The following is a 14,363-nucleotide window of genomic DNA, read 5'->3' on the forward strand; positions in this document are numbered from 1 at the left end:
ATGACTCTTCCGAGCAACCAATTGAAGCAGCTGACCACCTACGGTGTATACCGCATCACTCCAAACATTACTCCAAAGAAGACGACTTCCAAAAGGACTTCACGCATGCAAACCTTTAGATGTCCCTGAAGAGGTGCTGCTCTACATGTCCTTTGTTCATCTTCTTTGTACATCTTCACTCACACTTATTTATCACACTTGTTTGTGTTTAAATATGTTTGAGCCACATTTTTGTTTATTACAGGAACATTAGAGTACATTTTCACCTTCATAGTAGGCTCAGTTTCTCACCTAGTTCCACTGAAAAGGTCTTGTAAGATGAAATTAATTTTGGGATTTGTCGTGAAGAAAAGCCTGAAAAAGTGGGTTCGATTCAGATACAAATTGTAAGTTTAAAAAAAGTAGCTAAACTTTCTCTACAATTGGTGATGAAAAATTATTTGTATGTGTACATGAAGCTACTGAAGGAATCAAGAGTGAAAGTTTGAGCTTGCTCAGACAGATTGTTTACACTCGATGTGTACTGCAAACTTAAATATGTCAGTGATCAAAGCTTTTTATCTGTTTATGTGTGTGTCACTTATTTCACACAGAATGTGACATGGACGTCAGTAGAAACCTGGTCCACATCTTTTCCCATCAGTCTTTTTCACCGGAAGAACATTTTTGCTCACCAGAGAAATCAATTTCATTTCCCTTCTTTTCTTTCTACTGGTGAAGATCAGAGTTACGTACAACATTAACCCAGTAGAGCTATGTGCTTGATGGCCTGCCTCGCCGTGTTAGCTACAGTAGCTCAGACACAATACAGTTGTCTGTCGCAGGAAGTCGCCCTTCATCTGCAGTAGACAGGTGATGGAGGCCATCACAACCTTGAGAGGCAGATGTCAGAAGTGAGTTTTTTGACTTTGAGAAATGCTCAATATAAAATGAACACACACCCAAGTGAAGACCACGATGTGTCTTTTCAGACCAAAGCTTGTCTGACTAGTTTAGTAACAAAATAGGACGCTGCCTTGTTTATAACACGGGAGATGCAAGCGTGGATCAGAGCTCTCCAGCAGGAATGCTAAGGACATGCACCCGGTGTCCTGGTGCCTCTTCCCAGTTCAACCAGGAGGAGGCTGGGGGCACCAACTTTGAGGGGCTTCTCTCGAGAAAAGGAGGCCCTGCTTTGACCCTGGCCCTGACAGGGTCCAACTTGGCACGTGGATGGCATAGGCTGGTTAACCCGCTAACTGTGCACTATGCATCTCTCCGCATCACACAGTAAACACTCCTATTTGTATGTATCTAAAACAAGAGGAATTCATACACGTTATTGGCGGGATATGTGTCTGTAAGTAACCTGTTCGGTGGAGTGGTGATTGGTATGACTCATGAAATATGAAGTGACACATCTGCAAAATGAGTGTGACATGTATGTAAAAAGAAAAAAAAGTTGAGTCAGCAAAAGTGATGTGAAGTCACTGGTGAGCAGTGAGCGAGCTAGTAGTCCCAACTGTGTTTCACTGTACTGTAGGTGACAGGATTTTGCTGAGCTAATCTCAACCCTAGTTGGGGTTCACATGTCCGAGAAAGAGTTACCTCCTCACAGCATGGAATGAATTTCTGCTCCATCTCTGGGTATCTAAACTAGGCCTGAATAATTTTTCCTGACTCCCAGCAACATTTTTCGAATCACAAAGGCTGCGATTTGTGAAGCAAAAGGGTGCCGCCGAGCCGACAGTGGTAAAAAACTCTGGCGCCCCACTCACTCTCTGCTGGAGTGATGCCTCGTACTCTATATAAACACGGAAACCAGTCTAGACGCGCAAAGAAAGCGACGGCCTGTCTGTTGCCCCTGAACACTGTGAAGGTTGTGTTTCTGTATTTGTACTCCATGCGCACAATAAATCACAATTTCATTTAAACCATGTTTAAAGCATGTTGTGATGAGGGGCGTGTGGACGAGGCCAGGCTGAGAGCGTGTGTCTGCACAGACTCAGCGCCGGCGCGCGCGGCCTGGTCAATGAGTGGTCGCTGAGTGTGGAGTAATAAACCTGGGTGCTGGTGAGACCATGCTCTGGACGCAGACAGGCTAGCGGTTGCCATGGAGTTCGCCGTCACCTCCCACTTGAGTGTTTAATTAGCTTGTGTTTCTCCCTGCATCTCTGGCTTTTTAGCGCTGGTGTTTGCGTGTGTCGGCGGTGAATCATCACAAGTGTCCTCTGCTGAGCTTCCCCCCGCCTGGAAGTTGTGTTTCAGACCACAGCCTGATTACACCAGTCATAAATAAATGAGTCCATAATGTCAGTACGACAGAATGGCAAAAACAGAGCGTGACGCTTCGACTCAACTGAACTCCTCATTTGAAACATTCACCATGAGGATTCAGCTCTTAAGTGGAATTATCAGCGATGATTGATAGAGTTTCTGAAACATGAAAACTGCTATACTTACGACTTCATTTGATTTGGTCAATGATATGACTCAACACAAAACATTGGTGTGAGGTGTGTCAGTAAAATGAGTGTGACATATATGTCTCTATATATATATATATATATCAGTCTCTACTTCTTGAGGAGGCTCAGGTCCTTCAACGACAATGCTGAGGATGTTTTATGAGTCGGTGCTGTCGCTGTGGTTTGCTGGGGCAGCAGATTAACAGTGGCGGACGCTAACAGACTCCTCTGCAAAGCTGGTGAGGTGGTGGGGGTGAAACTGGACTCCTTGGAGACGGTTATGAGAGAAGGATGCTCCTGAAACTAAGGAGCATCCTTGGTTTCAACATCACCCACCCCCTCCATCTGCTCCTGGTCCAGTACAGTAGCACATGGACCAAGAGACTGAGACCACCCATCTCAAAGACTGAGCGCCACAGGAGCTCCTTTCTTCCTGTGGCAATAACAACTCTACAATTTGTCCCTGAAAGAATGACAATGAAGGATTCTTTGGCACGTTTTTCTGATCACTCTGTCCTCTGCATTTTCTTGCACATGGTTTCTAAGCTCTTTTGTATAGCGTTTTGCACTTTATAATATGATTTCTTTTTTCAATTTAATGTGATATGTTTGTACAGAGCATGTTACAAACGTAATTTCCCCTGTGATTAATAAAGTTTCGTGATTCTAATGTAAAAAGGAAAGAAAGTCGAGTCAGCAAAAGTGAAGTAAAGTCATTGGTGAGCAGTGAGTGAGCTACCAGTCCGATACCACTCACTAGTCCAGCTCTGCTTTACTACACAAGGCTCGTCCCGACCATATTTGAGGGTCCGAGACAGTTTCCCCCCTCTCAGTACAGAGCGCTCTATTTTTTTATTGTTTTTCGGTGAAGCTGAGACTTTGCACGTCCTCGGGCGGAGTTGTTTGCGACTTGTTTCAGCTCGGGGTCATCTACGCAAATCGGGGTCATCGACGCAAATCAGACCATCCGTCGTCATTCTCTATATGTGCTGTAGGAATTGAGGAGCAAGATGTGAAGTGGCCAGAAGTCAGTGAGAGCAGTGCGAAGCAGGGGGTGAGGGGCTACCTGCCACCATTATGAGAGACCGCGTCGTTCTTGGGGACAAATGCCACCCTGGATTAACCCCAGCAGTCTGACTGTGCCCTGGAATAGTTCTGCCTCGTCCAAGTGGAATTTGGGGGAACACACTTTTCACCTGGCCTCACGTGGGGATGGATCTGAACGAGGCGTCTCCCACTGTCTGTGTGGCAGTCAAACTCGACACACGGGCAGCGACATGAGGCTCTCTGGTGGACATTTTCAACAGGTTGACAAACTCTACGCACACATCCAGTCGCGCACACACACACGCACAGACTGCAGTTGCTCCACAGATCCCCTCACATCTTTGCCATTTTCCTAAATCTGATGTGACATCTGTAACAGGCTCCAGGCTACTGTATATATTTGGAAAGGAGGTTACCTCAAGCCGAGGTTGCTGTCCTTGACTCCCATCACACGCACGACCCCCCAACGCACGCGCGCACGCGCACACACACACACACACACTCTCTGACACACATCCTCTGAGGCTGCACATGCACTCTGTGATGATGCAGATCCACTATTACAGACAGAGGCTTCCTGATGCGCTTGTCATTAGATTGTGGGTGACCCGGTTAGAGTGGTAATCAGGTTGAAGGTATGGAGCATCCACGTGCACGCGCAGCCTCCTTACATCACCATGGCAGCTCCGTGGCCCTTCCAGTGCGGCGTGAGAGAGTATGGATGACGGGGGAAGCTCGAACTTACCGCAGTCCTCGCACAACACTCGCTCCACATCCTTCTTCAGCTCCGGCTCGCTGGCGTCCACGGGGGCGTACGATGCCTTGAACACCAGGGGCTCGGCCGTGGGGTCCATGAAAAAGATATATCTGTGGTCCTTCTCCAGCGTGGTGCACGGGGCCTCCGAGCCGAAGTCCCCGACAGTGACGAGCTGCTCCCTCTCGAGGCCGCCGCTGTTGACGGGCCACACGTCCAGCACTCTGACATTCACACTGTAGGGCTCCCGGGAGGAGACGTTCTCCGGGGAGGAGCGCACCTCGCCCTCGATGACCACAGCAGCTCGGTACGCCTGGTCCTGCAGGGAGTTGAGACTCGGGGCGTAACAGGCGAAGGAGACCCCGATGACCAGCATGGAGAGGTGCACCGGATCAAGCCTCATGCCGTCAGCCTGTGCTGTGCTGCAGTGCTGCTGGGCGGCGGAGCGAGCTGGCGGAGAGAGACGGCGGCGAGCAGGCAGGGCAGAGCGGCAGACCTTGTGCAAGTGTCCATGCCATCTGTGTCCGCCGCTGCTTTCCCCATACGGCTGCTGTGGCCTCGGATGGGGGGGAGACAGCAGCCTAGGAACCGGAAGCGCTCCGCTTCTGCTTCATGCTTAACAATGTGATTGCTGCATTCTCCTTCACCAACCACCCTCCCCCTCTGATCTCCCCTTCTCCTGAAAGACAAAACAAGACTCGTAAATTAGCCTCCTCTCCAATCCAGAACTCTCTCCCTCTCTCTCTCTCTCCCTCTCCCCCTCCTTCTCCTCAGCTAATAGGCGAGGGTGGGCGCATTGGAGAGAGGAAAAAAAGGCGCACAGAAACGCGCTCCACGCTCACGCAAGGTCGGATCCACTCGCTGGAATCGCGGGAAGGGTCCTGCTCCTGCTGATCCGTGACCTGTACGGTTTGGTTTTTCATTTCTTTTTTAAAAAAGGATGGAGAAATCCCGAGCAGAGAGCGGCGGTTATCCGGTGAGGCGGTGCAACAGGAGCGCGCACCCTCCCGCCGCGTCCCCTACGCCCCACGCCACACGCGTGCGGCTGACGTGAGCAAACATCGCCTGCACCTCGCCACGTCCTGCGCAAACGCCCTAATGACCCGGACTCTCACCGGCCGCTGCGGGTGGGTGCAATGGGCGTCGAGTGCGCGCCTCGCGGACGCGCGGCGCCGTCAACACTCAGGACCACCGGAGCGCGGGGTGCGAGGACGGCTATAGGCGAGCGCTACACGCACACTGCAGAGGGCCGCTAAGATGACTAACGCTGCGAAATTCTCTCAATGGGTCCCATGCAGGAGAGCGCGCACGCCCCGACACCAAGCCTCGCTTTACATCCCCTGTACAATACGTGGCAACACGTGGAAGCGTCAGCCGCACACACCCACACCCCACCTCCTCAAACTTTGCCAATCCTGCATAGCTACAGCTAATAAAACCATTTTTTCATTGAGCAGATCTCAGCCAATGAGAGGGGAGCTCCACACAATATGCTCAGGCGTTATAGTCACAAGAATCCCACCTCCCCTTCCACACACACACACACACCAGTTGCAGCAGCTTCTGCTTCCACCTACGAATCCATCAATCAACCCATTCATAAGAGTGTCTTGGCCGTCCGTCAGGAGACCCTCTGTGGAGGTCAGAGAGCCTGCTGAAGAGAGTTGAAACAGAATGTCATATAGGGGACCTGATAGAGGTGTCATGTGAGTCGCCGCTCCATCAGGGCTTCCTATATAATTGCTCCATCCACCAGTGTCACCAGCAACGGGGTCATGACATCCCTGCGCTGAGAGGCCTTGACAGGTTCAGTGCTCAGTCCCAGCAGAGCTGCCGCCTGATGCACCGAGGGCCGGGTGGAGATTGCTGCAGTCAAGGTCCCGGGGTCAACCTCCTTTCTGTTCACGCCGCCTGCGTGCCACCGGTCGTGAAATAATTCCAGTGTTATGAGTGGGCTGCTTTGAATTCACCGGCTGGTGTCTCCTTCTCCTGTACAGCTACTGATACTGAGAATTCACAAATTAGCCTCTGAAAGCTGTTTACTGACTCTCCTGACCCTCAATTTGGAGGGTGGGATTCTCAGAGGGGCTGTTTTTTGTAATGGTATCTGCACTGCAGCAGGGTGCAGATCAAGTCGTGTAAAGCAGCCTTGTGTCAGAAAGTATCTGTCTGAAGTCTCCAGGTGTTTGCACACCGAGGTTGCATTGCCAGCCAGTGACTGGGATGTTGCTTTGTTTCTCACTCAGGATGTATTGTTATTCTTAAGTTATTCAATGTCTTCGATTCATCTGAAACACAGCTACCTGAACACTTGTCTCATGGGCCTTATCTTCTTTATTTTGACCACTAATATCAGGAAACACAAATTGGACTGACACGATCCTGTCAAAAAAGAGCTGGTGCCACTTTTTATTTTACTTTTATTGTATTTCTGCTTTGCCATAGCAGTGAACAAATGACACAAACGTCTATTTCCTTATGGGCGTCTGTGTTTTAAAACCTGTGTTGTCTTTTTTGCGTGTGTGTGTGATAAAATGAATCCAATTACAGTTGAATTAGTAGTAGTGCGTTTTACCTCAAGGAGTTGAATTTATATTTTTTTCCAGAGCTGCAAAGCCAACAGCCGGGGTTTTGAAATTAGCTGCTGAACACAATGGTAATCTGTAGAGGCAGTATATAGTGATGAAGTTCAAACTAAAAAGCTTCTTTTCCTCTTTTAAAATCCATGTTATACATGGTCGTGTTCTAATAATTCGTACCGCTGGTCTTCAAAAAGAAAAAAGAGACAGGTTGGTGAAAAGGAACACTCAAAATGTTAGTATCTTAATGACAGTAAATGAATGAAAGTCTGCACATCACTTTGTAGAGTAGCTTGACTCAGATGTTTAGGAACGCAACCGCAGTTCTTACTCTACTACGCCACTGTATGAGAAGCAACAGCGGCCACTAGTGGCAAAAAGGAATAACAAGTTAAAAACCAACTGATACAGTGTTTGGAAACAGTTCAAGAATTTTCCACAATCTTTGGAGGTGTTGGGTCCGACACATCCATGTTTAATAGAGGCACTGCTGCTCGCCTTGCCTAGTGGGAGGGCTGGCTCATGTTTACGTCCACCTCCAGTCACCCACTAAACATTGGTTTCCTTTGTGCTTGGTCTTTAATTTGTGACACACATTTGTCCTTTTTATTACAGCAATATCCCATGAGGGTGGCCTGGTGAATGCGGTGTGGATGTGTTGCGTGACCTGGATTGTTAGAAGGCAACGCCAACTGAGATCATTCACACTTGTAGATGTGGTCACATTTAAATAATCAATGGTCAAATGTCCGAGGGACTTGAAAGGATGGAGAGGCAGCTGATGACATCTGAGACTAAACGGAACAGACTTCTTTGGGCTCACTGTTTGGCAACACTTTCGATTTGTCACTTTAATCTTCAATACAAGTGGATCTGTGAGACAATGTGTCCAAATGGAAGCAGAAACCCACACAAGCAGAAAAGTCCTCAGGCTGGAATCGAACCAGCAACCTACTTGCTGAGAGGCTGCAGCACCAACTCTAGAGTTGAAGAGAAAGTCTTGGCTTCTTTACTTCAGCTGCTGCCCCCACGACTTCACCTCTTGTGTGTGTAATAAAACCACCAATTAAAGTTCCTTAAATTCACGAGAACAGGTAGAACATGGAAAAAAATAGAAAATAATTCAATAAACGGATTAGAAAACTGCGAATCCACATTTCTGAAAGTGTGATCACAAGTAATAAAATGGGTCACGTGGTTTTATAGCATTTCACTTTATATACATTTTACCTTGGTATTTCCATCTATAAATATGTGGGGACGTACGGTAAACATGATAGCAAGGAACATCATAACAAAATAAGCTCATTTTTCTCATTTATTTTCAATACATTTTCACAAATGAAAACAATGACTTGTCAAACTAATATGTCATTCGTAGAAGGAAAATAAAATGGGGCGGGGGAAGTATGTCAGAATCAGACATAATGACTAATAGGAGACAAAAACGATTTCTAGTTGATTGTTTCTTGGATTCTCTCTGACTTCTTGAGGGACACATAAACACAGGCAGAGGGCCGCATGTGGCCCACGGGCCGCACCTTGCCTACCGGTAGGTCTGAACGACATCATGTTGCCCAAGGAGGAATTTTGTTTTTCAGTGTTTAAGAACCGTCCGATGTAATGACAGGCTAATAGTGATTGGTCATGGTGCACAACCACCCCCACCCCCGACCGTTCATTGAGAAATCCCCCCTCCCTCGCGCTTCCCTCGGCGTCGCTGTCCGTGGTGCTGAAGCTCGGGGCGTTTAGGGTCGAGTGACAAGGCCAGACCTCGCCGCCGGTGGGGACTTCAGCGCTGCGGTGGTGGTGGTGGCTCACGTGTGCTGAAGGGGGCAACTGTCTGCTGCTGCAACTCGCTAGGAACGTTGCAAAAAACTCCCCAGCGCAACTCTCGCCCCGCACAGCAACACCGAGCGCGTGTTCTCGCGAGAGCAGTGGCGGCGGTGTGACGGGCAGTGAGGCTGCAGCAGGCAGAGGGAGACGCTGGAAGGTAACGCAGGGAGGCAGCATCATGGCGGACAGAGACAGTGGCAGTGACCACGGCGGGCCACCCACCGCAGGCCCCGGCTCGCTGCCCGCCGGCGCCATGGGCGCCATGTCCCGGCTGCAGCACGACACCGAGGAGCTCGCCTCCAAGCGCGTTGACATCCAGAACAAGCGCTTCTACCTCGACGTCAAGCAGAACGTGAAAGGCCGCTTCCTGAAGATCGCCGAGGTCGGCGCTGGAGGAAACAAGAGCCGCCTGACGCTCTCCATGTCGGTGGCGGTGGAGTTCCGCGACTACCTCGGCGACTTCATCGAACACTACGCCCAGCTGGGCCCCAGCAACCCGGACATGGTGCAGGACGAGCCGCGGCGGGCGCTCAAGAGCGAATTCCTGGTGCGGGAGAACCGCAAGTACTACATGGATCTGAAGGAGAACCAGAGGGGGCGGTTCCTGAGGATCCGGCAGACCGTGAATCGGGGGCCCGGGCTGGGGAGCGCGCAGGGCCAGACCATCGCTCTGCCGGCTCAGGGGCTCATCGAGTTCCGCGACGCTTTGGCCAAACTCATCGACGACTACGGCGTGGACGAGGAGCCGGCGGAGCTGCCGGAGGGCACCTCGCTGACGGTCGACAACAAGCGCTTCTTCTTCGACGTGGGCTCCAACAAGTACGGCGTGTTCATGCGGGTCAGCGAGGTGAAGCCCACCTACCGGAACTCCATCACGGTTCCGTGCAAAGTCTGGTCCAAATTCGGCAGCACCTTCTGTAAATACGCGGAGGAGATGAGGAAGATCCAGGAGCGGAGTCGAGAGAAGCGGGCCTCGGAACTGCTACCTGAGGGCCCGCACGGCGGAGGAGGAGACGACTGCGACGACGACTGACGGGGATCCCCCCCCCCTCGTCTCTCTCTCGCTCTTTCTTTTTTTTTTCCTTTCCGTTTTTGGGACGAGAGACGAATCAAGAGTGTAAATTAGAGATCGAAATTCCGAGGGAAGCACCCCCCCACACACACACACAGGGCAGCAGCCCAGCTGTCTCCTCCTTCATTTGACTGGATGTCACCCCACTCTCCACGTGTGTAACAGTCAGCGCTGCTATCAAGGACTGAACTGTAAGATATGAACTGTTTCCTACTTGAGTTCAATGACAATGAGCATAGTGTTTCTATCGACGCGACAGATTTGCACACATCAGAGCTATTTAAGAAGAATATTTCATTTTGTTTGGGAATCCAGATGAAATCCCGAGGCCTGGCATTTGAAGTGATGAATACAGAGCAATTACCTGACATCAGCACAAAGGTCTTATATATATATACATGTATACATACATACATACATATATATATACACGTATATATATTACAGAGTTCTTTTCAAACCAAAAAGCTGGAACGTTGCAGATGGAGGCAGATTAAAAGGCTCTGTTAGCTTGTGGAAAAAATTGCGAGGCTTTCTTTCACACAGTCCTTGAAAAGTGACGATCGAGTCTTTAAAACAATTCAAGCCTTGCTGTGCACCTCAAACTAGCAGGGTCTCCCAGCTACTGTAGTCAATATCAGCCCTCTTGCACCATAGAAACTTCAACGGAAAAAAAGTGCTAACTTAGATGTACTAATTATGATTTTGTGAATCAGCTGTATACAATTCCTTATTAAGATGCCCACGTTTTCTGTGGGTTAACGTTTTCTCTATTTGTTTTATTTCCGTTGGGAGCGGTTGGGTGTGGGATACTAAAGGTAACGGACCATTTTTGTTGTTGTTGTTGTTGTTGTTGTTGTTGTTTTGGAGCGCGATGTGTCAGACCCAAACAATGGCAGTGCAAACAAAGCGACTCGGCTAACACGTCGGCTGCGACGTTCTTACAACCCGTGCCTTATACACTCCACTCGTTTACGTGTACTCACGTGGATGGTCCGTGACCTTGACCTGTAGGCTTTCATTTACGAGTGCCGATATGAAGGCGGAATTCCGAACGTGCCCCTGAAGCACACGGGTGGCAACTCCACGGATGACGCCGAGCCTGCCCATCGCTGCCACTGGCTGAGTGAAGCTTCAAAATCATGTGATGCAGCACTTGTGGTGATTCATCCTGAGATGTTGCTCGCACAACATATGCACCGTGATGCTGGGAAAAGAAGGGCCCGTGGGATGACCTCAGATCTAGACCGATGAAGAGGAAGCTGCCGTCCATGCAGCAGTCCTGAGTACAGTGCGGTGGATGTAGAGGCCTGACATTGCCCAGGGCCCAGGCGGCGTCGATCTCTTTATGGTGCTACAGCCCCTTGATCGCCCCTTCATGGGGCGAGACGCTCAACGTCATACGTCACTTTTGCATTACTGTTCTTCACATTTGTTTTCTCCACTTTGTGTTGTTTGAAACGTGTCGGGCCCCTGCTGCCCCGGCAGAGCGGAGACAGCTATCGGCCAGGACGTTTCATATCAGTGTGCAATATTGTGTGCGCGCCGGTGGAGGCGCCGCATCACATGTACAGACCATAAAGACGTGAAATATGTACAGGCTATGTGATCGGTAGAAGCATGGAGACAAAGAGGTTATTGAACCTGCATTGTGTTACTGAAATGCGAAAAGTCTTTCTTCTCGGGCTCCAAGTAAAACGAAAAAAAAAAAAAAAAAGTAGTGAGGTATGTTTTCCGTCGTCTCTCGGTACGTGTCGACTAGTGCGGGTGTTGTGCGTGTCAGTCCCCCAGTTCCCCCTTTCCACACAACCCCTGACTGTCTCCGCTGTGGCACACACTCAACCTTAGGGTCTCGTCCCTCCCCGCCCCCCTTGCTGAGGCCCCTTCAGGGAGCAGGAAGCCTCTTTAGGCCCTACTGGAATTGACTTAACACAATCTGTCCTCAACACAATGCTTCCTGGCTAAAGCTGTGCGTGAGTCAGTCATTTGATAACTATAGCGGTTATAACTTCCTTCCTGATGCACGTCCCGTGATCAGGACTCGGCGCTGTGATTGGTCGCTCCTCTACCGAGGTGTGTTGCGCCTGTCTTATGTAACACCGGCCGCCCCTGGTCTTGGTGAAAGGCCTGAAAAAGCCTGGCACCGAGCCAGAGTAGCCTACAGTGACCTCTGACCTTGGCCGGCCCTCATGCTCCTCCACCGAAGCTCTGACAAGCCACCTTTGTGCCCGGCGAAGCACAACGAGGTCGAGCCGAGTTCATCTCGAGTTCATCGCGGACTCACTTGTGATGCTGCACTTTTTCATTAGCATTGAGTTGCTAAAGGGTTCTCTCACTCTGCACGGCGACTGGAACACACTTCCCTGACGTCGCTTCAGTGATGCGCACCTCATTTTTGCTGCTTGTTTTTGAAACTACGTTTACATGGCAGACAATATTCCCACATGTCAACACAGTGGGGTGATCCACGACAGAGTATGAGCACCCGGTGCTACGTGGACGGATCTGTTGAGCAGATCTAAACTGAGAAGGCTACAGTTGAATATTTATGACACTGCATTAACTACATCGACTTGCAACGCTGTTGTGTGTTCTCCTTAGTTTTGCTCTTTGCACGACTGGTGGGAGACGATTTCAATTGTGTTTCCAAATATTACATGGAGCAGTTTGACAGTATTGTGCGTCTGACTCGATAGGATGCGCTTCCGAGGGCGAGGGGAGTTTTGTGACCTCATTCGCTGCAGAAGGTGAATAAACATTGAGACCCATGTGTGAAGAACTCCATCAGGCCTGCAGGTGGCGCTGTCCTCCGTGTATCTGTCCACTAACGTGCAGCTGTAGGAGGTGATGGAAATTCTATTTTTGTGAACTTGAGTAGCCATGGTAGCAATCCCAGTCTCTTTTGAATGTGTTTCATTTGCAGCCGTACTTTCCTCACGTGTCGATCGGAGCTCAACACACAACGATGCAGCAGCTGTGGCTTGCATGTTGTTCAATTGCGATTGCTATGATGGCTACCGCTGTCATGCCGACTCTGTATGCACAGTCCAAGCTTCCGTTTTTGGATTGACACTTCCGCTACGCCGGACTGGACTTCCAGCACGGGATCGAGTTCAGTGTCCATCTAGAGGCGCGAGCAGGGCACAGGCGCCGTGCGGCCACGAGTGGGAGTTTCAGGGGTGGGGTTGATGCACAATGAACATATCCCATGACACCGTGTGAAGCCCTTTATCATCCCACACCAGACAATGTGTTGTAACTTTCAAACTATTTTATCTGTGGTGTGTGTGTGTGTGTGTGTGCGTGCGTGCGTGCGTGCGTGAGTGTGTGTATATATATATAAATATATATATATATATATGGTTTGTTATATATGAAGCTCCTCCTTTCAGAAAAAAACAGTGTAAAAGAGGAAAAATGTTGCTGTTTTTTTCCTTTGTATTTTATACTTACAGAAAGCATTGAATAAAAAAATACTTGCACTTTAGATATATTAAGAAAAATCTGCATATTATTTTTGATAGGGATCTCACATACAAAGAGTATAAATAAATTACCGGCTTTGTGACGTTTGCTGGACAGAGATGTTCTACTTATTGAAGTATATTTTGTCTGTGTGTCCGAAGGTTTACTTAAGTCAACTGCATGATGAATTAGTGCTTCTTTTTCTCTTTTCTTTTTTCTTTTCTTTTTTTCCTTTAACTTGCTAAAACTGTCTGAAAACTGTGATAACAACCCTTCTGGTTTCATTTCTACCCCCCCCCACCTCAGATGAAATTTGCCTTTTTTTCCCCCCTGACTCCATGACGATGGTGCTTACTTTGGCTTCGAGCTCATGACATCACCGTAACTTGCGTCCGTACGGATTTCTGTTCATGTGATCTCACAACCTTATTAAATTTCTGTTGATGGCAAAAAAAAAGTGTGCTGTTTTGTACATTGCTGTTTGCTTTTAATGTCGGGGGAGTCTTGTTGTCTGAAAATGACTAATCGCGCAATAAAAACGTCATTCCACGTGTGCCAGTCTCTGCTCAACTGTCTGTCCGTGTCAGCAGGCGGGTGCACGGATCCTGCGACGCTTTGGGGCCGCTGAATTGTACGGCAGCTCGTGATGGAACCGTGCTTATTACAGATGCATTACATGGTACTTACAAGTTTGTTACGAACAAGAAGGTAGTACAAAAGTGAACAGTGAGCTTGCCCTGTTAGGCGTCTTATTGCCGTGGACTGTGGCCTCTGAAGGAGGAGAGTTTCAGCCTTCTCCACCAACCCCAGCACGCTCCTCCCGGGTCCTCGGCTGTTGCTTCCTGTGAGGTCTCTTGTTCAGACCAAAGTTCTGTCTGTCTTGACTGTATTCATGCGGCACTCATGAGGTCAGAGTAAAACTGACGCTGGTCATGTTGAAATCACTTTTGTATTGAATTATTCATGGCTGATTCAACTCTTCCAGTAACTACTGTCCTTCTTTTTATTTGTCATTTTTGTACTTTGTACTCGCTAAGAAAATCGTAAAACAATAAGAAATGTGTACATATATCATACTTGATGCCCATTCATACAGAGCATTTTATGAATAGTGGTATTATTACACAGTCATAATTGGAGTGTATTGTGTCCACTGATGACTC

General features: G+C 48.9%; 2 protein-coding genes across 3 annotated transcripts in view; one reads left to right on the top strand and one right to left on the bottom strand.

Moving 5' to 3' along the window:
* Positions 1-5,310, bottom strand: part of LOC128767091 (pro-neuregulin-2, membrane-bound isoform-like) — a 40,267-nt gene extending 34,957 nt beyond the window's left edge. Inside the window, exon 1 of one of the 2 annotated variants that reach the window (XM_053878811.1) lies at positions 4,240-5,310. In XM_053878811.1, coding sequence (XP_053734786.1) covers positions 4,240-4,651 — 412 coding nt within the window. In that variant the 5' untranslated portion in view covers positions 4,652-5,310. The remainder of the gene's footprint in view (positions 1-4,239) is intronic. The other variant, XM_053878812.1, reaches the window with a different exon arrangement.
* A 3,293-nt stretch (positions 5,311-8,603) lies between these two features.
* purab (purine-rich element binding protein Ab) lies at positions 8,604-14,111 on the top strand. The gene has a single exon (XM_053879947.1). The coding sequence runs from the start codon at positions 8,842-8,844 to the stop codon at positions 9,694-9,696; it is 855 nt and encodes a 284-aa protein (XP_053735922.1). The 5' UTR covers positions 8,604-8,841; the 3' UTR covers positions 9,697-14,111.
* The last annotated feature ends 252 nt before the right edge of the window (positions 14,112-14,363 follow it).

The sequence above is a fragment of the Synchiropus splendidus genome, chromosome 11, assembly GCF_027744825.2.
Source record: "Synchiropus splendidus isolate RoL2022-P1 chromosome 11, RoL_Sspl_1.0, whole genome shotgun sequence".
NCBI lineage: Eukaryota > Metazoa > Chordata > Actinopteri > Syngnathiformes > Callionymidae > Synchiropus > Synchiropus splendidus.

Excerpts from the sequence above, each read along its gene's own strand:
- purab (XM_053879947.1), top strand. The coding sequence starts at position 8,842 with ATGGCGGACAGAGACAGTGGCAGTGACCACGGCGGGCCACCCACCGCA.